The following is a 26,973-nucleotide window of genomic DNA, read 5'->3' on the forward strand; positions in this document are numbered from 1 at the left end:
CACTGTGTTTCTTACTCCAATCTATTCCATAGTGAAATCTCTACCTCATGAGGGCCAGTTACCCTCATATCCACACAGATTTTCAAATCTGGGTAGTCATAGGCTATCAGTTTATTATGGAGGTTTTGGGGATGTGGCTTTTTCTGTTCTGCTCATTCCTTTGTTGCAGTCCCAAGGTGTCTAGGGCAGAGTGAAAGTCCAGGAACTCGTTCAGAAGGCTGTATGAGTAACATGCACAATGTTAAATTTAAAATTGCCTCTCTTCTTTGATGATTAGTACAGTGCTTGCCATCTAGTCAGCATTCCCTGCATATTTGGGATTAGAGACTGACAACTGCTATCTTAGAGGGAGGGTATGCATGCCCTCCCTGTTTCTTTAGGAATATTTTCTTCCCAGTAGATGCACAGAGCCTTGATGGATCCATCTAGCTGCTCTTCAGACATGCTCAAATGCGCCTGTTCCATAGGATGAGCTTAGCTAGTCCAGCTGCAACCTCAGTTACATAAGCAAAAAGTCAAACACTATTTTGGAAAGTTGAAAGAGCAGATTGTATTTTTTTTCCTGGATTATTATTTTTTCTCTCTCCAAATGTCCTTTATCAGTTTCCTAGTGCTACTATAGTAAATTACCACAAACTGGATGGCTTAAAACAACAGAAATTTATTCCTTCACAGTTCTGGAGACTTGTTATTAAGTGCTGTCAAGTCAGCTCCAATTCATAGCAACGCTGTGTACAACAGAACAAAATACCACCCAATCCTGCACCATCCTCGCAAAACTTGCTATGGTTCAGCCCATCATTGCAGCCACTGTGTCAATGCATCTCCCTGAGAGTCTTCTTCTTTTCTGACCCTCCACTTTACCAAGCATGATGTCCTTCTCCAGTGAATGGTTCCTTCTGAAAACATGACCAAAGTAGGTGAGATGAAGTCTGGCCATTCTCGCTTCCAAGGAGGATTCCGGCTCACTTCTAGGGTTGATTTGTTCGTTCTTCTGGGAATCCATGGTATTCAGAATTCTTTGTCAACACCACAATTCAAAGGCATCAACTCTTCTTTGGTCTTCCTTATTCACTGTTCAGCTTTCACATGCATATGAGGCAATTGAAGATAACATTGCTTGGGTTAGGCCCACTTTAGTCTTCAAAGTGACATCTTTGCTCTTCAACACTTTAAAGAGTTCTTTTCCCAATGCAATATGACATCTGATTTCCTTACTGCTGCTCCCATGGGTGTTGACTGATGATCCAAGTAAAATGAAATCCCTGACAACTTCACTCACTCTTCCATTTATCATGATGTTGATCATTGGTCCAGTTGTGAGGGTTTTCATTTTCTTTACACTGAACACTGAAGTCTTTGCACTTCATCAGTGTTTCAAGTCATCTTCACTTTCAGCAAGCAAGGATGTGTCATATGCATATTGCAGGCTGTGAATGGTTCTTCCTCCAGTCCTGATGCCATGTTCTTCTCCATATAGTCCAGCTTCTCAGATTATTTGCTCAGCATACAGACTGAACAAGTGGTGAGAGGATACAACCCTGATGTACACACTTCCTGATTTTAAACCATGCTGTATTCCCTTGTTCTGTTTGAATGACAGCCTCTTGGTCTATGTACAGCTTCTTCATGAGAACAATTAAGTGTTCTGAATTCCCATTCTTCACAATGTTACCCATAATTTGTTATGATTCACACAGTTGAATGCCTTTGCGTGGTCAATAAAACACAAGTAAACATCTTTCTGGTATTCTTTGCCTTCAGCCAAGATCCACCTGACATTAGCAATGATATCCCTAGAGACTAGAGGACCTCAATTCAATAGAGCCACACTCCTGCTGAAGGTTCTAGGGGTAAATCTGATCCTTGCCTCTTCCAGCTTTGGGTGGCTGTCTGCATTCATGATCATGGTTGTATCACTTCTATTTCTGCCTCCATGGTCACAATGCCTCCTCATCTTCTGTGTGTGCAATTTCCCTCTGCCTCCCTCTTATAAAGACATTTGTCATTGGATATAGGGCCTACCCATATAACCCACGATGATCTCATCTCAAGATCCTTAACTTAGTTACATCTGCAAATACCCTTCTCCAAATAAGGTAACATTCATAGGTTCTGAGGATTAGCATGTGGAAATATCTCTTGGGGGCCACCATGCCATTCATTACAGGTGCTTATGCTTGACGTGGAAGAAACAGGAATCAGAGACATCTTTATTGAAGGAGAAGCCAGAGTAGGCAAGATCTTTCTTTGGAAATGTTCCTTCAATGATTTCAACTATAGCTGGGTTATGGTGGGAGTAGGAAAAGCCCTGGTAGCACAGTTGTTTAAGCGCTCAGCTGCCAACTGAAAGGTCAGCAGGTTGAACCCACCAGCCACTCTGCAGGAGAAAGATGTGGCAGTTTGCTTTGATAAAGATTTACAACCCTCTTCTACTATGAGTCAGCATCACCTCAATGGCAGTAGGTTTGGGTTGGTGGTACTAGGGAGAAGCAAGACAAGAGGAAACTTTGAGTTTCTTCCTAGGTTGCCAGTAGTTCCCAATTGATCCAGTGGATCATTAGAATCTTATCAGAAACTTTTAAAATAATGACATATTTCCTGGTCCCAGTCTTGAGATTCTGATTCAGAAAGTCTGAAGTAGGGCACAGGGAACTACACCTTTTTTAAAAAAAATTCTCTAGGATATTGTAGGGAGCTCTAATAGCGTAGTGCCTAAGGCACTTGACTGCTAACCAGAAGGCTTGCGGTTCAAACCCACCAGCCACTTGTCAGTAGGAAGGATATTGCCTTAGAAACCTAAGGAGGGGTCGCCATGAGTTGAGTCCGACTCCACGGCACATAACAACAGGATATTACAATGTTCCTTCAGGTGTGGGAACCACTACAGCTTAGCTCTTTACTATTGCCACTGTGGAGGATTCTAAAATTCCTGGCATGGGTGATAGTAGCCAGTGTGATAGCTTCTCTTTCCTTGATTCATCAGGCTTTCTTTCAATCCTATTCTGCATCAAGGAACTCTGGTGGTGCGGTGGTTAGGGCATTCAGCTGCTAACCAAAACGGTGGCAGGTCAAACCTTCTAGCTGCTCTGGGGGAGGAAGGTGAGACAATCTATTTCTGTAAAGACTTACAGCCTTGGAAACTCTATGGGGCAGTTCCACTCTGTCCTATAGTATTGCTATGAATCAGAACCAACTCGATAGCAGTGAGTTTGGTTTGGTTTTGATATTCTGCATCAGATACTACTTTTAGTGCTAGAGATAACATCATGAAAATAAAGGAGAAGTCTCTGCCCCAGAGGACCTTACTATCTTTTAGGGAACAACAAATTGCTGCATACAGTTGGGTGGGGTGCTCCATGGAACCCTAGGAAATGCCAATCACATCGTGATCATCATAGATCTGTATATTTATTATGATAATTTTCCAGCAAATAGTAAAGGGACCTTGAAGAAGAAGTGCCTTTTAGAATCCACACAGGGACACAATATGGATTAGCTACAACCTAGAAAACAGCTGAATAAACTGATGATTGTGGTCCAGTATGATAAATGCTGTAGTTGATGCAAGATATTCCTGCCAGGAGAACATATTGGAAGAGCACCAATTCAAACTAGGGAAGTAAGAAGCCTGTGTGGAAGATGAGAGCCAATCTTCGAAGGACAAAGAGGAATTTGCTAGGCACCAAACATAAAGAAGGCTATAAGCAAAGGTGCAGAGACTGCAAAAAGCAGGAATCCCATCTAGGTCATTGAGGTTCAATTATATAAGGTGAGGCCTGATAAGAGATGGGGTGGGAGAGGTTTGCAGAGTTCAGAACGTGGGTACCTTATATGAAATGCAGTGCTAAGGAACTTGGACTTAATACTACAGCCATTAGTCACGTCTTAAGATATTAACATTATTTTCCTTATTATACATACATAATAGAAAAAAATCACCCACAGTCCCCTGATGTACATAAGCATTTACATTTTGGTGTATTTTAATGTGTGTGTATACACATACTTAGGTATATTTTTTTTTCATTGATGGTTTTTCAACAGACAAGTAACATAATCCAATTTTCATTTTAAAAGATTACTTTAGCTCACTGGTTCCCAATTGCAGACAATTTTCCTCCAAGAAATACTTAGCAATGTCTGAACACATTTTGATTTTCACAGCCGCAGGGGAAGTGCTACTGACAATTACTGGGTAGAGGCCAGAGATGCCGCTAAGCATACTGCAATGCATAGATCAGACTACCACAAAAAAGAGTTCTCCAACCCAAAATGTTAATAGTGCTGAGATTGAAAAATTTTTGTCTAGTGGTACCATAAAAATAAATTTGAGGGGGCAAAACTAGAGTCACAGAGGCCAAGTAAGACTGTTGAAATGGTAGTGGCCTAAATCAAGGTAGAGGCAGTGAGGGGGGAAAAAATGGGCAGTTTTGGTGCCAGATTCAGAGTGTAGAACCATAAGAGCTTGGTAATTAGGTATGGTGGGTGATGAAGAAGGAGGAATGGAATGAACTCTCCATTCTGAGTTGGGAAACTAGATAGATGATGGTGGAGATTTTAGGAGAAAGAGCAGGTGTGATGAGGATGAGAATCAATCCATTCATGCATTTATGCAACAAACTCTGCTCAAGGAATTCCATATAGAGCCCTGTGCCAGGCCTTAAGAATAGAGTAAAACAAAACAGACATAGTCCTTGGCTTTGTGGATTTTAGTGTTGTGAGGACAACTACAGGGTAACAGAGAAAGAAAAGTCTTTATGTGGGAGCACATACAATAGGGTATATACCCTAGACTAGGTCTCCCAGAGAAAATGACATTTATGATTCTTTAAGGATGAGATAGTTAGCCAGCCAAGGAGGTGGTAGGAAAGTGTTTCAGGCAAAGATGCAGTATGTGCACAAACTCAGAGATGAGACAAATTCATTATGGTGGAAGAGCTATAAGAAAGTGAGATATGAGACTGAAAATTGTGCAGGATTAGCTCACGTGGGAGGTTAAAAATGGGGAGAAGAATTTGGACTTTAACCTGAGAGCAAATGGGAATCACTAAAATATTAAGTGTTATGTTCAATTTATGCATATTACTCTGGCTAAAGTGTAGAGAATGAGTCAGATTGGGGCAAAACCTGGAGACAGAGACAAATAAGGGGCTAGAGTAATAAATGCCTTGATTAGGATAGAATCAGGGAGATGTAGAGATATGGATGGATTTCAAAGAGGCATCTTGGAAGAAAGTCTTGGTGATCTGCTCTGAAAAGTCAGCCTTTGGAAACCCTATGGAGCACAGTTCTACTCTGACGTACATGGAGTCACCATGAGTTGGAATCAACTCAACAACAAGAAGCAAGCCCCTATCTCAGTCATATTTGTTTTCTCCAAAGCACTCAAAATAGTACCTGGCATGTATGAGAAATGCAGGCTCAATAAAGGTGTACAGAAAGGAAGAACAAAAAGTAAAACTGAATTTACCCTCTAGATATTAGTAGAGTTTATTTCTGATATTGATTTCAATTTCTGTTTAACACATGAGGTAAACTATAAAATACATAGAGACATTTTAAAAATATAAAATTGTTTGACCTCTCAGGTTTTATGCTCAACTTTCGTGAATCATGAAGCAGCTATGAGTTTGAATGAAGAACAACTATGCCTTACCACTGTTGACTGATCTGACCCAAAGTCCCAGTTAGTTTAACTCTTGATTCCTTTGGCTGTTCCCTTAATGGAGGAGAGGACCTGATTTTATACAGAGCTTTGGGTCATTATGGTCTGTAATTCTGTGCTGTAATTCAAACAGAGCAACCCTTGGCATGTTGTTGTGTTGTTGTTGTTATGTGCCATCGAGTCAGACCCGACTCATAGCGACCCCTCCTTGGGTTTCCGAGGCGGTATCACTATGGAAGTAGATTGTCCAACCTTCCTTCTGAGGAGTGGCTGGTGGGTTTGAACTGCCAGGCTTCTAGTTAGCAGTCAAGTGTCTTAGGCACTACACTACCAAACCAAAATCTATCTCAATCTTAGACCTATGTTTTGTTTTTTGCCTTTTCACTGAATCTAAAAGAAGCAATATGATTAGTAAAAGCAGAATTGTTCTCCTCCAAGATGGTTTCAAAATACATGTGACATCTTTATAAAACTAAACACCTTGAAGTGTATTAAAGGTTTTATTTTTAAGAATTTCCTTATGAATTCTTGATATTGTTCCTGGTTTAATCTCTCTTTAAGATAAAAATATACAGGAACAGAAATTGTATTTTCCATTTGCAAGAAGACTCAGTGTGCCAACTGATTAAGAAGAAAGGTTCTGTATTTAGACAGCCTACGGCCAACTTCTGGCTCAGCCTCTAACTGTGTGCGTTGGGCAGCATATTCTAACTTCTTTGTACCTACATCTTCTCATCTGTAAAATAGGAGTAGTAATAGTACCTACCTCACAGGGTTATGTGAGTTACTTAAATGGGTAACATGCAGAGAGAACATGAGAAAAGTGCCTGACTCACAGTAAACACTTAACAAGCGTTAACTGTTTTTGTTATGTTTTTCTGCAGTAAATTTTTGTTGCCTACTCGTGAGTTTGTATTTTTTGGTTTTTGGACCTAGATGGCAGAGATATAAAAAAATGTTTCTAAGCAAGGATAGGAAAAAGTTTTTTATTCCCCCCCACAACAATGTACTAACCAAGAAATGTCTTCCTACAGAGACCATTAAAAATAAATCATTTCAAGATATCAAGATATAAGGGTAAATGTGCTGTTGATTTTCCTTCTAGTAAAAGTTAGGCCCTTCTTTCAAGAAATTATTTCAAATTCTTTCCACAGATGTGATGGATTTGCAGGACCTCCTGTGTCTGTAAGGGAAACTGCTGGGGTAAGTAACCAGAGAAATAAAATTACTAAAGGGCTACTTAGTAATGGAATTCAAATTTTATGTAACCCCAGGTTGGCTACTTATTTAAATAGGATTCCCCTTGACTGTTTTAAATTTACTTTACAATCTTACAAGCTTTGCAAACTTAGATTTTTCCTAGAGTCCTAAGTTTCCCAATTGTGGTTGTTTTCCTGTTGGCTCTAGTACTGAAATGCTCAAACAGGAGACTCTGCCAGGAAGGAGTGAGGCCATTTTGTTTCCACTCATGCCATCAGTGACATCGCTGATATTTTACCATGTGTCACTCCCTTACAACCCTAAAAGATTGAGAAAAGGAAAAGGCAAGAGGCAGCAGCTGCCACTTTTGCTAGGAGTGTGGTTCTGGGCTGGACCCCTTCTGAATGACTATCTTTTGTATTCAAAGAAGCCACTGATAGATGAGAAGCATTTGACTGAAAGGAAATTGACCCCAAATGACCTTCCACCAAAGACGTAAATTTAAATTTATCACTGTGTCCATATGCTAGCAACACTGAGAAGCTATAAATTTTCTGTTCCTTGCTTTTTCATGGTCATAACTCTTGATCTACCATATCTTCCTGTGTAACCCCTATGGTTGGAGATGACAAAAAGGTAGAGAGTTTTGGAAGGGACTTAAGAGTGGAGTAGGAGGAAAGAGGAATTTCTCAGTGTATCATGGCTTTAGTAACCAGTACACACCTTTCTCTTTTTTACAAAAATCTTTGGCTATCATTCTGGAAAGGAGTGCTTTACTTCAAAAACAAAAGTCAGCCTCTTTCTTCTTCAGAGTAATACTGCTTCTTTCTAGATAGTAACATTAATTCTTTTCTTTCTCCTACATATATTCGATCTCCCACAATGACACTTGCACCAACAACTCCTACACTCTAATTGAGAATTTACTATCATCCAGGGACTTGACATATATAATTTCATTTAGTCCTGACAGAAAATCTGTGAAGTAGGTACTGTCATTATCTTCATTTTAAAGATGAAGAAACTGAGGTTAACTTCAAGATCATCATCAGGTCACACTGGTAAATAGTAGAGTCAGGATAAGAAAACCTAGGTCTCTCAGCTCAGGGGGCAGGAGTGTATGGAGGGATGGACACTGGAAAGAGGTAACTATGGGGAGAAAATGGTAGGGGAGCTGTTGCATTGTGGTAAACTGTGGTCAAGGACATGAGACAAAGTATATGTGAACTGCTGTATGGAAAGTGACTTTGCTCTGTAAATCTTTACCCAAATCACAATAAAAAAAATAAAAGAAAACCTAGGTCTCTATGAGTCCACATCCAGAAGTCAATAATGCCTACAACCCTGAAATCCTGTTTGCACATGGACCACAGTTGCTCATTACCTGTACAGAAGAGACTCTTCCCTTTAATTGAGGGTGAATTGAAGTGACATGCTCTCTGCATGCAGCTTTTTGCTAAGTAGGACAGAGGCTTGCTCCAAGATGCTTCTGTTCTCTTTTCCCTGGAGAAGTGTTTGGATCTAACCAAAGTGTTTGGAGCTAACCAAAGCGTTTGGAGAACCACAAAGCCTGAAACAGATGGAGAATGTAAAAAGAAATAGAAACTTGCAGAGCTCTGGTAGCATAGTGGCTAAGGCACTTGACTGCTAACCAGAAGGCTGGTGGTTCAAACCCACCAGCCACTCCTTGGAAGGAAGGTTGGGCATTCCTACTTCTGTAGTGACACTGCCTCGGAAACCCAAGGAGGGGTCGCTATGAGTCGGGGCCGACTCAGTGGCAAACAACAACAACAACAATAATTGGAGTTTTCAGGAATTGAAAATCCAGTGTAAGTGTTAATAGCTATCTTTCTTTGACACTCCAGATTTGCTGAGTGCATTTAACCATGTCTATATCCAAAAGGTGGGAGCTGGAAAAATGAAAGTGAGACCCAAGCCAGTGATTTTTGCTTCCAGTTAATAGTTGTTATAAGAAGGAGAGAGAAAATAATGAAATTACTTCTGAAACAAGATATGACAAGTAGATTTCCACTAATCACAGAAATTCTATCTTCTTAGTCTGCTAAGATCTAGAAGTTGATCATTAATGCCATGGAGTTTCTTGCCAAGATTTGAGGTAATGAATTTCCTGTTGTGTGACCAGCAGCCTGGCAGGAATGGTATAAAGGGAATTCTAGCACCTTATGGGAGGTTGTACCACATTGTTGTACAGATTGTACCACATTGTACCACCTTCCACTCAGTAAAGAAGAAAGCTGCTATGTAAATATTTGTATAAGCTTTAAACAATGCAAAGGATTTCAGAAGACATAGAACTTTTAGAGCTATAAAGAAATTCATTGTTATTGTTATTGTTAGGTGCTGTCAAGTTGGCTGCAACTCATAGTGACTCCTATGTACAACAGAATGAAACACTGCCTGGTCCTGTGCCAGCCTCACAACACTTGCTACATCTGAGCCTATTGTTGCAGCCACTGTATCCATCCATCTTGTTGAGGGCCTTCCCCTTTTCCATTGACCCTCCACTTTACCAAATATGATATCCTTCTCCAGGGACTAGTCCCTTTGGACAACATGACCAAACTAGGTGAGACAAAGTCTGGCTATAAGGAAATTTAGAGATCCTCTATCTAGACTCATTCAACTTGTACAATAATGACATTTGGGGCCAGATAAGTCTTTGTTGTGGGGGTTAGCCTGTACATTGTAAGATGTTTAGCACCATCCCTAGGTTCTACTTAGTAGATCCCAGACGCTCTCCCACACCCAGTTGTGATGATCAAAAATGTCTCCAGTCATTGCTAGATGTCCCCCATTGAGAACCATCTCCTTACAGGGCCAAAGTCAGTGGAGATTCCATCTTTCAGAATAGAGACAAAACATATGGCTTTGGCCACTTGATTACTCCTCATCTCTGAACAAATGTTGGCCAAGCCTACTGTTAGACCATGTCCTTGGAAGCACACCTCCAATGTGGCACTTACCACATTGGCTTATCATCTGGGCTAGTGTGAGCTCCCTGAAGCAAGAACTGTCACCTGTGTGTCCCCACTGCCTAGGATACACTAAGCCCTCAGTAATTGAAAGAAGAAATGAATGAGTGGTTTTAAGTCACAAAGTGGTTTGGTAGATGTGATCTTTGTGGGAAAGCAGACATAGAACAAATAGAAACATCCTGAAAAATTAATCTGTTGACTTTACCAAGGCAGTTGGTAACATCGACGAGCTTAGGCTCAAACTTTGATAGCTGTTCCGCAGATTTGGCTGCCTAGGAAATTCTCAAATCTCCTGAGGTTACTGTATGCCAGAAGGTTTGTTTGTCCAGTCATGTCAGAATTGCAGACAATATGAGTAAAGTGAATTAGTGTTGTTTAAAAGGCCTCATTTTGCTCAGCCTATTTTATGTACTATGTATGAGATAGTAACTGAGATCCTGAAAGCCACCATTTTGAGACTCTGGCCTCTAATCCTGTGGAACAGCTTTCCAACTCATTGGAACTCATTGGGCTACAAGCATCAGCAGAAGTCCTCCAGGAAATTCTCTAGAACCACAAAAGCATAGTAATAACTAACAGTTAGGACTTAGTTATAAACACCATTCTAAGATGCTTTACATCTATTAATTAATTTAATCCAGACAGCAATCTTATGAAGAATGCATAAATATTATTTCTAATCTAACAGAGAAAGAAACTTAAGCACAAAGAGGCTAAGTAAGTTATCTGAAGTCAAACACCTGTCAAGGGAGAGCGCCAGGATTTGAGCCTGTTTAGAACTCATGTACTTAATCATTATACCATCCTGTTTGAGTCCTAATATTGTATATTTCCAGTGATTCTTAGTCCTTATAATAATCTTTACTATAAATCTCATGTATGTTGTTTTCTTCCGTGGTATATTACAAATAAATCTGTAATTATGTGCAAAGTATCACACTACATGCAATGGAGGGCTTGGGATGTTTAAAGCAAAGTTCTTTTCAGATAGTGTACCATCTAACTGGAAAAGATAGGGATATTAGTAAAGTGATAGGACAAAGAATATAGTGAAGATAACAGGGTTAGGGCCTAGATCATATGACTGTTGAGTATTCAGTGCCAGTATTTATCATTCATGTGAATTGAATAAAGCATTTATCTGAGACTCAGTTTTCTCATCTGTATAATGGGAATAAAATCACTAGTTAATTCACAAATATTTTGTAAGGATCCAATGAAAAGTATATGAAAGAGAATACTGAATACATGAATAATTGTGTTCAAATGTAAGATATTCAGTACCAAATGAGTGTTCAAAACTGTATTAGAGAAACTCAGAAGAGGGAGATGTTATTGTAGGAAGAGCAATCTTGGAATTGAGTGCAGTCAATATTAAGCTCCTCTATGGTAGAGATCAAACTAGGTGCTCGGGATCCAAGGTAGAATACTTTCTTAGTCATTTTAGAGGTTGGTCCTCTTCCAGGGTCCTGATTAACTTACTTTTGAATTCTTGGTACCTAGCTCAGTACCTAGAACAGAGTGGGAATTAAAATTTGTAGAAGGAAGGAGGAAAGTCTAGTGGTAAAGTAGAGGGGAAATAATGTAAACAACTTTAATATGACCCATAATAGGTGCAATATCCTATAAAATTTAAAACCACAATGATATATCACCTTACCCTCATTAGAATGCTCAAAAAAAAAAAAAAAAAGGGAACATAACGGGTGTTTGTGAGGATGCAGAGAAATTGAAACTACCACCCATGCATTGCTGGTAAGAGTGCAAAGGTAGAGCTGCTATGGAAAGCAGTTTGGTGGTCTCCAAAAGTTGAACATAGAACTACCATATGACCCAATCCTATGTATATACCCAAAGAAATCGAAAGCAGGAACATAAACAGAAACCTGTACCCAATAAAAATGTGATACTTTATGTACAATGGAATATGACTCAGCTATAAAGAGAAATGAAGTCCTGATACATGCTACAACATGCATGAACCCTCAAAAACATGTTGAGTGAAATAAGTCAGTTGCAAAAGAACGAATACTGTATGATCCCACATATACAAAATAGGCAAATGTATAGAAATGAAAGTTTGTTAGTGGTAACCAAGGGTGGAAGGGAGGAGTGGAGGAGTCATTGCTTAAAGGGCCCTGAATTTCTGTTAATGCTGGTAGAATAATTTGGAAAAGATTAGTGGTAATAGTTGCGTAACATGATCAATGTAATCAATGTCACTGACTTGTACATGTATAAAATATTGAATTAGCAGATATTTTATTATATTTTGTACCATAATCTTTAAAATAAGGAAAAAAAATACTATAGGAATTAATTTTGCCTGGGAGATCTGGAGAAGGCCTCACAGAGACAAGATACATAAACTGTGCTCTGAAGGAAGAGTCAATATTTTCCAGGAGAAGAGAGAACAAAGAGCAACAGCAGAGACATGAAGGCCCAGAAGTGCATGGTATGTTTTGGAACTGTGTGCAGTGAAATTGGAACACCTGAAGAGAGTAGGGAAAAAAAGCCCAAAGTCAAAAGTTAGAAGATGATTTTAACAGATTTTGCTCCATAGCGCTCTTTGTATCTCATCCTCTATGCCGAGGAGGGGTAATAGACTTCATCTTACATGACAACTTCACAGCACAGAGCATGTTTTGAGAGAGATTTTGAATTCAAGACTGAGCCCTGAGTCCTAGAGAGATTTATCTCTGCTTCAGGTGATGGGAAACTTCAGATGCAACTTTAAGACTCATATTTGGCCTCAGAGGACGCCCACTGCTAGGATATAATGTGTAATAAACCAACATCTGCAAAACTAGATCAAAAGTAGAGTGAGGTGATTCAGCATGGGCTCTAGAATCCGACAGACTGGGACTGAATTATTTCCCTCCACCACTGTGACCTGAAGCACATGACCTGACCTGTTGAAACTTCAGTTTTCTCAAGTGCAAAATGGAGAAAATAGTATACCAACCCCATAATGAAATGAAATAATGCAATAAACTCTTTAGCACATAGCCTAGAGTAATCAGTGTTTATTACTGCTGCTAATAATAATAGCATCTCACATATAACTGAAATAAAAGTTAGAGGTTTGTAGAACAATGGTTGTGCCCAATCTTCTTTATATTGATACCTACCACCCACCAGCCACTCCTCGGAAGGAAGGTTGGGCAATCTACTCCCGTAGTGTTACTGCCTTGGAAACCCAAGGAGGGGTCGCTATGAGTTGGACCGACTCCACGACAGTGAGTTTAGTTTTGGTTTGACCATTGACTAGCAGTTACTTTTTAAATAGTTTTATCATTCGAAAAATTATCCTTTCAGGGTAAAAGTTGAGTGTAAATAAACTTTCAATATTTTGTCTTGGTTATCCATCCAATTTACATGTTGTAAGCATTCTTAATATGTTGGATGAGCAGAGTTGGTTTTATAGAAGAAAATCTGGGCAGAAATACAACTAAAGCATGTTACATTCATCATCTCTAGATGGGAGTAATCCTTCCCAGCTTAGAGAGATTCATCTCTTCACATAAGCCTTCCACAGTTTGGGTCTTAAAATGGTTGAAACAATGATGCTTAATAATCTCTTCATCAGATGTATCTACTCAGCACTCACTACCAAAACTGCAGATTTGGAAAGATAGCTGTATAAAATCCATGATAATTGCTATTAGCACGAACAAAGGTCTGAACAGAGTCAGAGTACAAAAGAGAACCCCTTGATTCATTTCAGAGTGAAAAGAATTTAACATCAGCTGATCTGGTTTCTCCAATGATTAATGTTTTTACTACATCTAGTTGGTAGTTCGGTAGCTCTGGTAGCATAGTGCCTAAGGCACTTGACTGCTAACTAGAAGGCTGGTGGTTCAAACCCACCAGCCACTCCTCAGAAGGAAGGTTGGGCAATCTACTTCCGTAGTGATACTGCCTCAGAAACCCAAGGAGGGGTCGCCATGAGTTGGGTCCAACTTGACGGTACATAACAACAACAACAACAGTTGTAGTTCACTGTACTTATGTTTTGCCTATAATGTCTGTTAACCTCTGAATTTTATATTAGTGTGTTAAATTTTATCCAATGACCAATGAATCATTATTGGGGTTTTTCTTTCTTATTAATAAATCTCCTTTGTGAATATTCAATTATGATTGGTCCATAAAACTAAAAAATCACAAGTCAAAGAAATTTTAGCAGGACATTGTAAGAAGTAACTGACCTATAGAAGAATCCTGATCAAAAGGGGAAAGTACAGAACAGAATTTCAAGTTCTCATGGACTCTAGACTTCCTGGAGCCATGGAAAGTAGATGAACCCCTGAAAATACTGCCCTGAGAGAATCTTTAAACAGTATACCAAAATATCCCCTGATGGCTTCTTAAAAGCAAACAATAGTTTAGCTTACCTAGCAAAGAAGTCTGCCTTGAGCATCATGCTCTTTCAAGATCTATGTATGTGGGGTCAAACTGACAACAGGAACTTGCAAGATTAGATAGGAAACTTAGGGAGCTGTGAGTTTATGTTAATGGAGGAAGAATATCTCAGAAAAGGGTGAGAATAGTTGCCCAAGTCAAAGAATGTAATCAATGTCACTAAATTGTACATGTAGAAACTGTTGAATTGGTGTATGTTTTGCTGTGTGAGTTCTCAACAACAACAAAATTAAATTTTTTTAAGAAAAGAAAGAACTGACCTATATGCTAGGAAAGAAAACAGGCAAGAATGAAAATACTAGATTGTGAGGAATGTTGTGGCTAAGAGAATCTGGACTTTAGAATCAGAAGGATACATGATGGAGAAATAAAGATGGGAGTTATGGAAAGATTAGACATTTGGTTTTTAGGCATTAAAGGTCAGATGAAGTACAATGGTGAACATCAAGAAAATCAAGTGGAGTGGGAAAAATTGGGAAGACAGTTAAGGGCTCTTGGGTTTCGAGAGGCTAAGGCAGGGTAGGAGTGAGCTAAAAATAAAGAGACTGAACTGGGAAGTGGCCGCCAGTCTTGTTCAGGGACGGGTGCAGGATGAGTTAAAGTGGAGTCTCGAAGGCCACAGAGCCAGTTTGACAGAGGAAATGCAAATGGAGTCTTGGCAATGGAAATTGAAGGTGTGGAATTACATACACAATTCCCCCAAGGATATAAAGACAAATTAAACTTGAAAGTAGGGCAGTGATTGGGTTTGATGAAATCAAGATAAACATATGCTAGTAAAGAATGGAGGAGCTCTGGTAGCTTAGTGCCTAAGGCACTTGACTGCTAACCAGAAGGCTGGTGGTTCAAACCCACCAGCCACTCCTCAAACCCACCAGCCACTCCTCGGAAGGAAGATGGGGCAATCTACTTTCAGTAGTGATACTGCCTTGGAAACCCAAGGAGGGGTCACTATGAGTCGGGTCCTACTTGATGGCACATAACAACAGCACCAGTAAAGAATGGAGAAAAACTTTAGCTCTATATTCTCCCAAATCCCTTAAAACTAGCAATGCCTTTTTTGTTTTTGTTTTTTAAGGTTATAAAGTCATACTTTTCAATGCTTTTGTTTCAGAACTATTAATCAGCTCTTTATGACTGGTGGTGGAGCAGGATGTTTCCACCATTCTAGATGAACTCTGTGGATAGAAACACTTTTTTTCTAAATCCATCAAGTCCACAAGTCTTAAGATCCACTGCAAACTTACAGCTAATAAGCCCTTGGTAGTGCCTAAGGCATTTGACTGCTAATCAGAAGGCTGGCAGGTCAAACCCACCAACCACTCCTCGGAAGGAAGATTGGGCTATGTACTTCTGTAGTGATACAGTCTCAGAAACCCAAGGAGGGGTCGCTATGAGCTGAGTCTGACTCCACGGCAGTGAGTTAGTTAACTAGTTAGTTAGAACAGGTACAGTGTTAGGAAATCCAAAGTCTCAGCCATTGGGGCCATGACAACAATACTCCCAACTCCAGAGAGGTTGTTTTGTTCCTGTTTTCTAAGAACATTCCCCCACCCCAAGATTTGTATGTTTGTTAGGTTGTTGTTAGATGCCTTTGATTCGACTCCAATTCATAGTGACCCTATGTACAGCAGAACGAAACACTGCCCAGTCCTGCACCATCCTCACAATCCTTGCTGTGCTTGAGCCCATCACTGCAGCCACTATGACAATCTATCTCATTGAGGGTCTTCCTCTTTTTCATTGACCTTCTACTTGACCAGGCATGATACCCTTCACCAAGGACTGGCCCCTTCTAACAACATTACCACAGTAGGTAAGACAAAGACTGGCCATTCTCACTTCTAAGGAGCATTCTGGTTGCACTTCTTCCAGGACAGATTTGTTTGTTCTTCTGGCAGTCCATGGTCAATTTTTTTTCTCTAACACCACAATTCAAAGACATCAGTTCTTTTCAGTCTTCTTTATTCGTTGTCCAGTTTCACATGCATATGAGGTGATTGAAAATACCTTGGCTTGGGTCAGGCACACCTTAGTGACATCTTTGCTCTTTAACACTTTAAAAAGGTCTTTTGCCGCAGATTTGCCTAGTACAATTTCTGCCAGAAATTCAAGATTTATACAGTGTTGTGTATGAATGTTGACTGAGAAAGGCTGAGTGTCTTGCCTGAAGATTCACGATGAAAAGAATTAATGTAGGTGTGATGAAATTGATGATCAGTTGCAAATGGCCAAAATAAAACATTCTAAGATGACAAACAAATGTCAGGAACTTTGATTTGCAGTCTTTAAACTTGGACTCTTAAGCTTGGGACATTTTTGTGGAACATGTGAGTATTCTGGCTGTAGAAGATATTAAAACATGATATTGTGTTTTCTACTTTAAAATTAGCAGGCAAAAATATACAGTTCACCACTGGAAAATCAACCAGTTGACACTGCGTTTGTCCCCAAGCCAGCAGGCATGAGGGAGGGAAGTGGCATGCCTCCGTGGGATGCTTCTCTGCTAGAGAATGAGTTTTTCCGTGGTAAGTCTATGCATTAAATTGCCTTTGGAACTCCCAGTAGTAAAAGGAAGCAAATAATAATGATAGTTTATATTAAAATGCTCAAACCATATGAAACTCTATACCTGTACTTTATTTTTCCAGTCTTCTTGTTTACCTTATCTGAAGGAGATGCTGTTATATGCTACTAACACAGTTTTAAAGTACCTCATGATTAAATATTACCTTCGTAAATGTTCCCTGATCAAGGCCCAGTAAGTATATGAATTAGCAATAATGTTTAATATTTAACCTTGATAGAAAGGAAGTACATATTTTGGAAACATATAAAATTTGTGGTTCTTAACAGACTTCTATTGCTTCTAAACACATTGTGTTAAAATCTAATTATCATTAAATAATTAACCTTGTACAATATATAATGATAAAGATTTAAAACAAACCCAAAGTACCACATATACATGTATTTTTTTATTTTCTAAGCACAGTTCACCTTTATGTGTCAAATTAAGCCTTGCCTTTTGAAAAGTTAACCCTAAAGTCATTGACCAACTTCACCTTGAAGAACTAGTTCCTTTTGCAAAGGCAATGACATCATCTGGACCCTTTAGTGAGAGACATGTGAGCTGGTCAGTGAGAGACATTCAGCAGGATGGTCAACCTACAGACTTGCTTTGGTAAGATGGGTGCTCACAGAGAACTTACTTTAGAGGAAAAAAAAAAGAGGAAAACCTCTTTTCGAAAATAAAGGTTTTATTTGAAGAGGAAGGCTACTGTTTATGGTATGAAAAAAAATGGCTCGGCTGCTCTGAAAATACAGAGAAGAAGCAGAGCAGGAATTTTTTGACCCCAGAGGTAATCAGTAAACAGCACTGCTAATTGTAGATTCAAAGTGATCTTGAACGGCTTAAAACTCAGCTTTAGAGACTTTATAGTGGTTACGTCTGGATAAGCTTCTATGTTATTTTACCTATATTATTACATTTCCTGTATTTTCTATTATGAGCATGTATTGCCTTTATAATTAGAAAAAAGACTATTGAAGAGAAAAAATAGCCATAAGTAACTTGAGAGGGAGAACAGATTTCAAAGAGGTGTGATAATGATTTGTTGAAAAGACAGATTTGGATTCATTACATTGCTTTGTTTTCTTTTTGCCCTACCCAATATTTTTGGTTATTCTAGTTGGGAATGTAGGTAATAAGTTGTTTTATGAACTGAAGATAAATAAAGATTTTTTTATTAAAGCATTTCCTGGAAGAATCCTTAATTACAAATCCTTAGTGCTCAAGTTTAGTTCTGTTGGCTGTGCAGACTTAATGGCACCAACTTACAAGGTACAGAACAGATCTCAAAGACCCCTTAAACACCTGCCCTAATATCCTGGGCCTGTCACATGTACATCTTATTTACATTCACTCAGATACCCATATGTCACACTCACTTTCCCTGTCATTAAAGAGTTAAATTTTTTTTTTTTTTACTGCAAATAATTTTAAATAATTGAGGATGTTGTTGTTGTCATTTGCCATCGAGTCGGCCCCGACTCCTAGCGACCCCTCCTTGGGTTTCCGAGGCAGTTAGTACACCATTTTATGTAACTCTGAAGGAGAGATTTCTGTAAACCAAAAGGTTCTTCGGCAATTTAGTGTCACATATAACCTGTGTTACATTTTATTTTAATTAATGAAAATTTCTTCAATAAACAAATAATCTGGTTGTATCCATTATAACGTGAATATCATAGAATATATTTATCACAAGTTGGGCCTTAAAAACAAACAAACAAACTCACTGCCATCAAGTAGATTCTGACTGATAGCGACCCGATTGTGTTCCTGAGGAGGTAAATCTTTACGAAAGTAGATTGCCCAGTCTTGCCTCCATGGAGTGTCATTTGGGTTTGAACCACCAACCTTCTGCTTAGCAATCAAATGCCTTAGGCACTGTGCTACCAGAGCTCCTTAGTTGGGCTTTTAAAAAAAAAAAAAAAAAACTCACTGTCGTCGAGTCAGACCCAACTCATAGCGACCCCTCCTTGGGTTTCCGAGGCAGTATCACTACAGAAATAGATTGCCCAATCTTCCTTCCAAGGAGTGGCTGGCAGGTTTGAACTGTCAGTTTCTGGTTAGCAGTCAAATGCCTTAGGCACCACACCACCAGAGCTGTGAAAATTCCTGAAAGATTATTGTTTTCTTTAAATTCAAAAAGGTTTTTCTTTAAGAAAAGATGTCAAATATAATTGTGTTGTTGTTATGTGCCGTGGAGTCAGACCCAACTCATAGCGACCCCTCCTTGGGTTTCCGAGGCAGTATCACTACAGAAGTAGGATTGCCCAACCTTCCTTCCGAGGAGTTGCTGGTGGGTTTGAACTGCCAGCCTTCTGGTTAGCAGTCAAGTGCCTTAGCCACTATGCTACCAGAGCTCCCTCAAATATAATTAGATAAACATAATTCACAAAAATACCAACCATGTCACTGAAAACATGCTGTGACTTCTTTAGGGTCAGAGACTATGGCCCCAGTAAGCATGAGCCCTGGGCCTTGACTTGGCCCAAGTCCTCAGTATTATAAGGAGGTCACTAGGCCCTAATTTGGACACCATCTTCTGATGTTGGTACGCAAAGAAAAGTAAACATTGTTTAACAACAGCAATTTCACAACCTTGCAAACATATAAGCAAGTGTGTAGTGAAATCATCTTTATAGGTCCAAAAAAAAAAAAAGCAGAAAGTGAAAAACAAGCTTGTATAGCACAGAAGTTACTGTGCATAAGGGTTGAGTGCCTGGACACAGGAGATAGACCTGGGTTCAAATTCCAGCTTTGCCACTTAATAACTGTGTGACTTTGACAACTTACTGATTCTCTTCATGCCTCAATTTATTGATAAAATGAAAATAATATCAGTACCAACCTTACATGATATGTAAGCTAATGATTTCATGTATTAAGTGTCTGACACATAAAAAGTGCTATCATTAGCATATCATGTAACTGTGTTGTATTGTTGTTGTTGTTGTTGTTATTTGCCATCGAATCAGCCCGGACTCATAGCGACCCCTCTGTGGGTTTCCGAGGCAGTATCACTACAGAAGTAGATTGCCCCATCTTCTTTCCGAGGAGTGGTTAGTGAGTTTGAACTGCCAGCCCTCTGGTTAGCAGTCAAGTGCTTTAGGCACTACGCTACCAGAGCTCCCATTGTGTTGTATAGAACTTTTAATTTTATGTATATCTCCAATCTAGTAGCCAAATATATTTATAAATTAGGTGTTAATCCTTCATTGTTAATGCTGGGATGACATACTGTTTTCTTAACAATACAAGTGAGAAGTCGCATACTATTTCAGACTCTCATTTCCATTACTATCTCGTGAGGTAAACACAGGTGGAAATATTATGGCAACCTAGTAACCTGAAAGAAACAGAAGGACATGGCTTAATAATACCAATCATTGCATAGTTATTCAATGTGAGAACTAGTACTGGAATCTATGTTATTAATTTCCTCTTATTTCTAGATCCATGTCTTACAAAAACTTAGTATACTACAGATGCACGAAAAGAAACCATGATTAAAATTGTAAGAAAATTAGACTTTATGTCCTTAAGGTAGTATTGAAGGTTTATTTTGTTTAAAGAATTGTGATCTAGCAACTCCCATATCAGTCTTGTTAAAATCAAGCTGTCTTAAAAACATAATAAATATTAATGCATTCACGTTTGCAATAGTATGATGTAAGTAAAATTATGAATGACTTATGTTTCCTGAAGAAGATCCCTCAACAATTCAAATTATCATTAGACTATAAAAATCTTAGACAAAAAAAAATTGACTCATGTTCTCTCTTTAGTTTTAGATGATTTGGATAGCAAACTGGCTGAGGAACAATCTTCAAGCTCAGTGAATATCAGAACACCCTTCAACAATGAATCAAGAACACAGTTCAGTCATTTTCACTCCAGTGGGAACAGACCTGGTAATATTTCAGGAAGACACAAAAATCGCTATAATGAAACTTCCAATATGTCTATCTATGACATCCTAAGACCAGGAGCACCTCGGGAAACTTTTAAGACCTTTTCTCCTAGAACAAGAACAATTTATGATATGTATAGGACAAGGGAGCCTAGAGTCCTAAAAGAAGATTATGTTCAAAAGAATACTTTGGGTAGTTCTTCTCTGTGTTTTGACAGCAGGCAACACTTGGCCTCACCAGCCCCAGGGCATTTCACAGCAAGAAGCTTACACTTTCCAGCCACAATTCAGAATAAAAATGGGTTTAGACCACACAGCTATGAGCAGAGCCCAAAGAGAACTCCCTTATCATCCATCATATGGAATAGATCAGATTCTTTGAGAGATGGGCAGAACCAGGAAGAGTTCCTGAGGACACCATCACCTATGGAAATTGACCCTGTTGATCAATATAGGTACCCCAGGTGTTTTCAGGAGAATAGGAGATATGGATTTTATCGTTCACAGAGTGCTTACCAAAGTGTTAGTCTAAATGCCCCCATGGACAATGCAATGAGGCCTGAGCCATTTGAGAACTCAGAGAATATGCCATTCTACCATCAAGACAACCCATTCACTAGGTCTTTCTTTAGCAATACTTTTGGACAAAGAAGAGAACAGAGATTTGGACAAAGTCCTTTTGGGGGCCAACAAGAAGATCATTTTTCCAGGTCTGACTTTTATCAAAACAGGAAATCATTCACTTCTTCTAACAAAGACTTTGAAATGATTTTCATAGACGCAAATAATGCATCAGCTGCTCATGGCTATAGTGTCCCTTCTGAACACTGGGGGTCATTTTCTCCTGGATATGGACCAAATATTTCTAGAGACCAAGAAGAACCATATCCCTGGCAGTTTGATTTTCAGTCATCCACACTGGAGAGCATGGAAGAGTCACAAGGCAATGGGAACCAGTTGACTCCTCATTTCAGGACACCGTTTGTTTGCCCCATGACTGATTCAAATTATCATATCAAATCTGATGGGTTGGAATGTCAACAGGACAGTTCTCCTAGAGAAGTACATTTGAACAAAGAAGATTACTCATTTGAAATTGCTCAGCCTTTAGCATCCTCATTCAAAACTTCCTTTCCCCAGATTCATAATGACAAAGAGAATCCTCACATTTCCAGTTCTCAGGATCCCACAGTCTCTTTGCAGGAAATTATTCCCAATAAACCTGCCTGCTTTCCAATAAGAAGCCATACAGAAGTCATTGTAACCAACAGTGATTTGATTGATACTCTACCTCTTGCTGAAAATAAACCCAGTATCTTGGTCACAGAAGAGAATAAGGAGAAAGATTTGAATGACTCTATTTCAGCAAAGTACAAACATCTAAACAAGATGGACCAGACAAACTTGACAGGTGAAACACCACAGCCTGTTTTACATCCAGTGATCTCTACTCCCTTACCTGATTTTCAAAATCCCCTTTCCCAGGACTCAGCTGAGAACAATCTGGCTGTTTTTAATGCATCTACCACAGTAAGTTCAAAAAAGTCATCCAGAATCCTTCCCAGGAAAGATAGCTACAAAATCTACATATCACACAGAGATAAAGCTGATGAACTTAAAAAAGAAAAGAGTTTTTCTGGGACTAGAAAATTTGTTTCAGCAACATCTACTCCTTTTCTTCAGGAATGCAGAATAGCACCATTCCCTAACCCGAATCAAGGTTGTCACCAGGAATTAACAGTAAATAACGAAGATATTTCAAGTATTATTAAAAATAACCATTGGAATGCTGAATCTACTGATAATCAAAACCTACAGTCTCTGGAAAAACCTGTTATTTTAGATACTGATGGAGAACAATGTACAATGACCCATTCTATCAACTGTAGCAAATCTACTGCCAGCCACAATGTCTCATGTAATCTGTTAGATCCATCATTAGGTGTACTACAAGAGTCCTCACTGTTGAATAATTCTTTCCATGATGCTCTGGCTATTCCTTCTACTACAGAGTTTTCAAGAAGTCCTTCAGGAAATGATCCATCTCTGGGAGAAAGAGAAGAAAAAAATAATGATAGCAAGAACCAAGATAATCAGTTTGCCATAAGCCCCATAGAAAGCCAAAAGAATAATGATAATTGTGTGCCTATACATAATAAATGCCACTCACACCATCCTTTCAGGGATGGAAAGGGAAAAGGAAAAATAAGACGTCGCATATCCTGTATTGAAAACTTAAGCAAACCAGAAAGTAGGTCAACACCCACAAATTATAGCAATAATCTCAATGAAGTGAATCAAGGCAATTCTGAGGCTCCTGAGCCTTACACAATTTACTGTACCTTACCAAGAAAATCGCCTAGTTTTCTCTTCAATAGATGGAACTCAGAAAGTAATACAACAGCTTCATTTAGGAATGGGCCACTTCCATTCCAAATCAAAAATAACATGGAAGATCCAATCAGGAAGTACACATCAAACAAATTCAGTCCCAGTTCCCCTGAGTCAGAAAGTGAATGTTCCAAAGTAGTTTCAGACTCAGCTCCAGTAGCACCTGCAGCCACAGAGAGAATGACAAATACACAATTCATTGGATCGGCTTCTGTTCGAGAAGGACCACTTCCTTTCCTCATCAAGAGGACTGTGTCATGTCCTCCAGGGGAGCCATATTCCTCAATTGAAAATGATGAAAGAGGAAAATGTTCAGATACATATGCTTCTGCGGTATCACCAAGGCCTTGGGAGAGAATCATTAACCCTCTGGAAAGTGACTTATCTGTTAGGGATTGTTCTTTAAGTAAAAGCCACCACCCAAAAGAATATTCTCAAGAATGCACTGAGGAGGATGGTAAAATTGCAGCCCCCAGAACAGATATGTTCTCCTGTTCAAATGAAGACCCTTTACCTTTTTCTTCAGAAGCGTTAGGAAAGGAAGGTGGGAAAACAGTACATAAATATAAAACTACTAGCATGTTTTCCGTTTCTGGTGATGATGATAATATAAAATGCCTTGAGGTGGTTTCAATATATTATACTCTGCCAAGGAAACAAAGCAGAAAATTCTGTAACCTCCTTCAAAAGTATACACAAAATACTGATTCACTTACAGAATCACTCGGAGTGGGCATTGAAACATTTCCTAATGTTTCACAAAATGACAAACCAAATTATTCTTCACAAGAGCCGTCAGGAGCACCTTCATCTAAAGATCGAAAGATGCTGACTAATTCTGTTCAGGACAACAGCCCTTGTCTTTCTCACACCACTGAAAATGTGACTGTTTTACAATTCCCAAATAGTGGCTCCTCGGAATCTATAGAACAAGAAATGGCTTCCGTTGAGATAGACGATTCTCTTCCTAAAGGAGAATCTAAAACGAGGGAGGTTTTTCCAGATCACTTTACTAAATCACCTCTAGGTAATTCACGAAGTAGGAAAAAGAAAGGGAAAAAATTCCAAAGAGAACGCCTGCATATTTCATTAATGTTTCGGGAAAAGAAATTGACAGAAGAGAAATTGGAAAATTGTCAACAATCCATTAAATCAGGAAATGTTGATCCCTCTAATCTCCCGGCCCATTCAGAAGATAATGTTGAAAAAATTGTAAGAAGTTCTGAGGAGAGTGTGGGTAGTGGTATAGTTACCACATCTATTGGAAGTGGAAAATGTCCTCAGAAAGAGATCATCACAGCCACAGCTATAGATGATAGCTCCAGGGGGTTGCAGGTTAAGGAAGTTGGAGCAGAAATTGGAACAGATTGCCAACAAATGACCGATAAAACCCTTCCTGACTCAGAAAACCAAGCTGTTACTCTAGGTTTGCATAAACTACGATTTGATAAGGAGTCTTATTCAGGTAAACCAGATGTAGAGAATTTGCAGTCTAAACCTAAAGAAATAACTCAAAGAAGGCAGGAGGCAAACATGACAGACAGCAGGAATGTTAAAGATGAAATACAGAAATTAATACGGGATCAACGGTCACTTCCTGGAGGGAATAATGAAAATAAAACCACTTTCGATGACCTGGAAAAAGGGAAAAACAGATCTTCAGTTAAACACAAATTGACTGCCATGTCCAAAGCAAGCAGAAAATTCCCAGCTAAAGATTTAAGCCCCAGAAGACATGTAGCTACTATTTTCACCAACAGTGGAAGCAGGTCTAGTACTGGAAGTTTAGCTCCCAGCACACCAGAGAGCGATCCACTGGCCCCTGAGCCCACTCCAATGTGTGCAGAGTCCACAGATGAAAACAGAAGTTTGAGTAATGATGGATTGGGTGTGGAGAAATTTGAGACCCTTTCACAGGTTACTATAATATCCAACAGAGGACCTTCTACACATGTAAGTGATCAGAAGTCTAACATCACTATTTCACAACCACGTTGCAATGAATTTAAGAACATCTCAGAGTCACCACCAAAGAATGGAAACTCTACAGATGTAACAGTAGCTCAGACTTTGGAAAGAAAGTCAGGAGCTCTGGTCCAGCCCACATTCCTCAGGGAAGCAAGGTTCTCTGACCATCAGAAGAAGTTGAACCCTCCTCATCCACTAGAGCCTGCATGCAAGTCTCCTACATCAAGCATTCCACTGGCCAATTGTCAGCAGCAACAAAGGAGCGTTTCAGCTCCAGGGTGGGAACCTGAGCCACCGCTCTATCGTTCAAAGAGTTTGAAAAGTATCAATGTACATGGTGATAAACTACGCAAAAGTCATGCTCCAAAAGTTAGGGAGCGCCATTTTTCTGAAAACACTTCTATTGACGAGGCCCTGAGTCAGCTGACCCTTGGGAATGAATTCTCTATCAATAATGTGGACAGTCGAAGATTCAAATCTTTTTCTGAATTTCCCCCCTGTGATGAAAATGAGAGTTGGGCTTTGTATAGTGACAGGACAAAAACAAGTCCCAAGTCAGCAACATCTATATCCAGACCTATTGACTATGGAATTTTTGGCAAAGAACAACAATTGGCTTTCTTGGAAAATGTAAAGAGGTCACTCACACAAGGAAGATTATGGAAACCAAGTTTTCTTAAGAACCCTGGCTTCCTGAAAGATGATAAAGTTAACCATCCCAACCCATCAGAGTCGTTAAGCTCAAATTCTCCTAGCAGTCAGATGCCAGAAGATGGCTTAGCTCCTATTGAACCACTTAATATCTACGAGGAGGACCCAGTGGACTCAGATTGTGACACAGACACAACCACAGATGATGAATATTACCTGGATGAAAAAGACAAGGAGTCAGAACTGTGAAGTTTTTTAAATAAAAGGAATAACCTTTTCACCAAAGTTGTAATAAAGTATAAATGTGTATGTAAAAGATCTAGTCTAGGCACAGCCTGCTCTCAAACAACACAATTTCCCTTTTCTTTTTCTTTCCATACTCTGCATATTCATTCCTGAATTGTACAATGAATGCTCTTTTAATAGATTCTTTGCTGTTTTCTGTCCTTGGCCTTCCTTTATTTCTCCTCCAACTTAATCTCTAATGCACTGTCCAAATTTGGCTTTGTGCCTTCTTTTCTCCCTACCATCTTTACACCTTTCATTGTATAAAATGAAATCCTAAAATCTTGGGCACATACAAAACTTGTTAATCACCCAACACAAAACTCTATATTGCCTCTTCCCATTCACACCCTACGCTCGTGACATTAAATAACGATAGAGTAAATATAATCATTCTGTTTGACTCGTGACATCTAGGAGGTTTAGAGTTTTGTTTTGCTTTGTTTTTTTCTTTCAAACAAAGATAAGGGGATTTTTATTAAGAACATTCTGTTATATCCATAGTAGAGCCAGGGAGGCATGAGTTTCAAGCACATGTTGAAGAAACAGGTGAAAAACTGAATCCCTAGCTAGCCAATACTATTAATATACCTAGGAATTCCTCTGAAATAGTTTGTGGGGATTGACTAAATTGTTGAGGGCTGACTTTTAATAAAGCCAAGGACTTAGGCCAGAAAACCTGACTGCATATAGTGACTGAGCCACAGAATTTTTGCTTATGAAGAGAACATAACTGAGGGGTGGAGATGTGTAAATATCTCTTCATGAGACTAATTTAGCTTTACTGCAGACTTTCTCATCAATTGGTTTTTCCCATTTTCTCAGAACTATCCATTTCCCCAGGGGCCCTGGTGGTACAGTGGTTAAGCACTTGGCTATAACCAAAAGATTAGTGGCTTGAACCCTT

At 39.2% G+C, this 26,973-nt stretch overlaps 1 protein-coding gene across 1 annotated transcript in view; it reads left to right on the forward strand.

Annotated features, from left to right (window-relative positions):
* EXPH5 (exophilin 5) overlaps positions 1-26,030 on the forward strand; it is a 95,756-nt gene extending 69,726 nt beyond the window's left edge. Inside the window, exons 4-6 of the mRNA XM_007936576.1 lie at positions 6,823-6,871; positions 16,682-16,817; positions 20,647-26,030. Of these exons, the coding sequence (XP_007934767.1) occupies positions 6,823-6,871; positions 16,682-16,817; positions 20,647-26,030 (5,569 nt within the window). The remainder of the gene's footprint in view (positions 1-6,822; positions 6,872-16,681; positions 16,818-20,646) is intronic.
* The last annotated feature ends 943 nt before the right edge of the window (positions 26,031-26,973 follow it).

Source organism: Orycteropus afer, unplaced genomic scaffold, assembly GCF_000298275.1.
Source record: "Orycteropus afer afer isolate SDZICR_OR568_19922 unplaced genomic scaffold, OryAfe1.0 scaffold00036, whole genome shotgun sequence".
Taxonomy (NCBI): Eukaryota; Metazoa; Chordata; class Mammalia; order Tubulidentata; family Orycteropodidae; genus Orycteropus; species Orycteropus afer.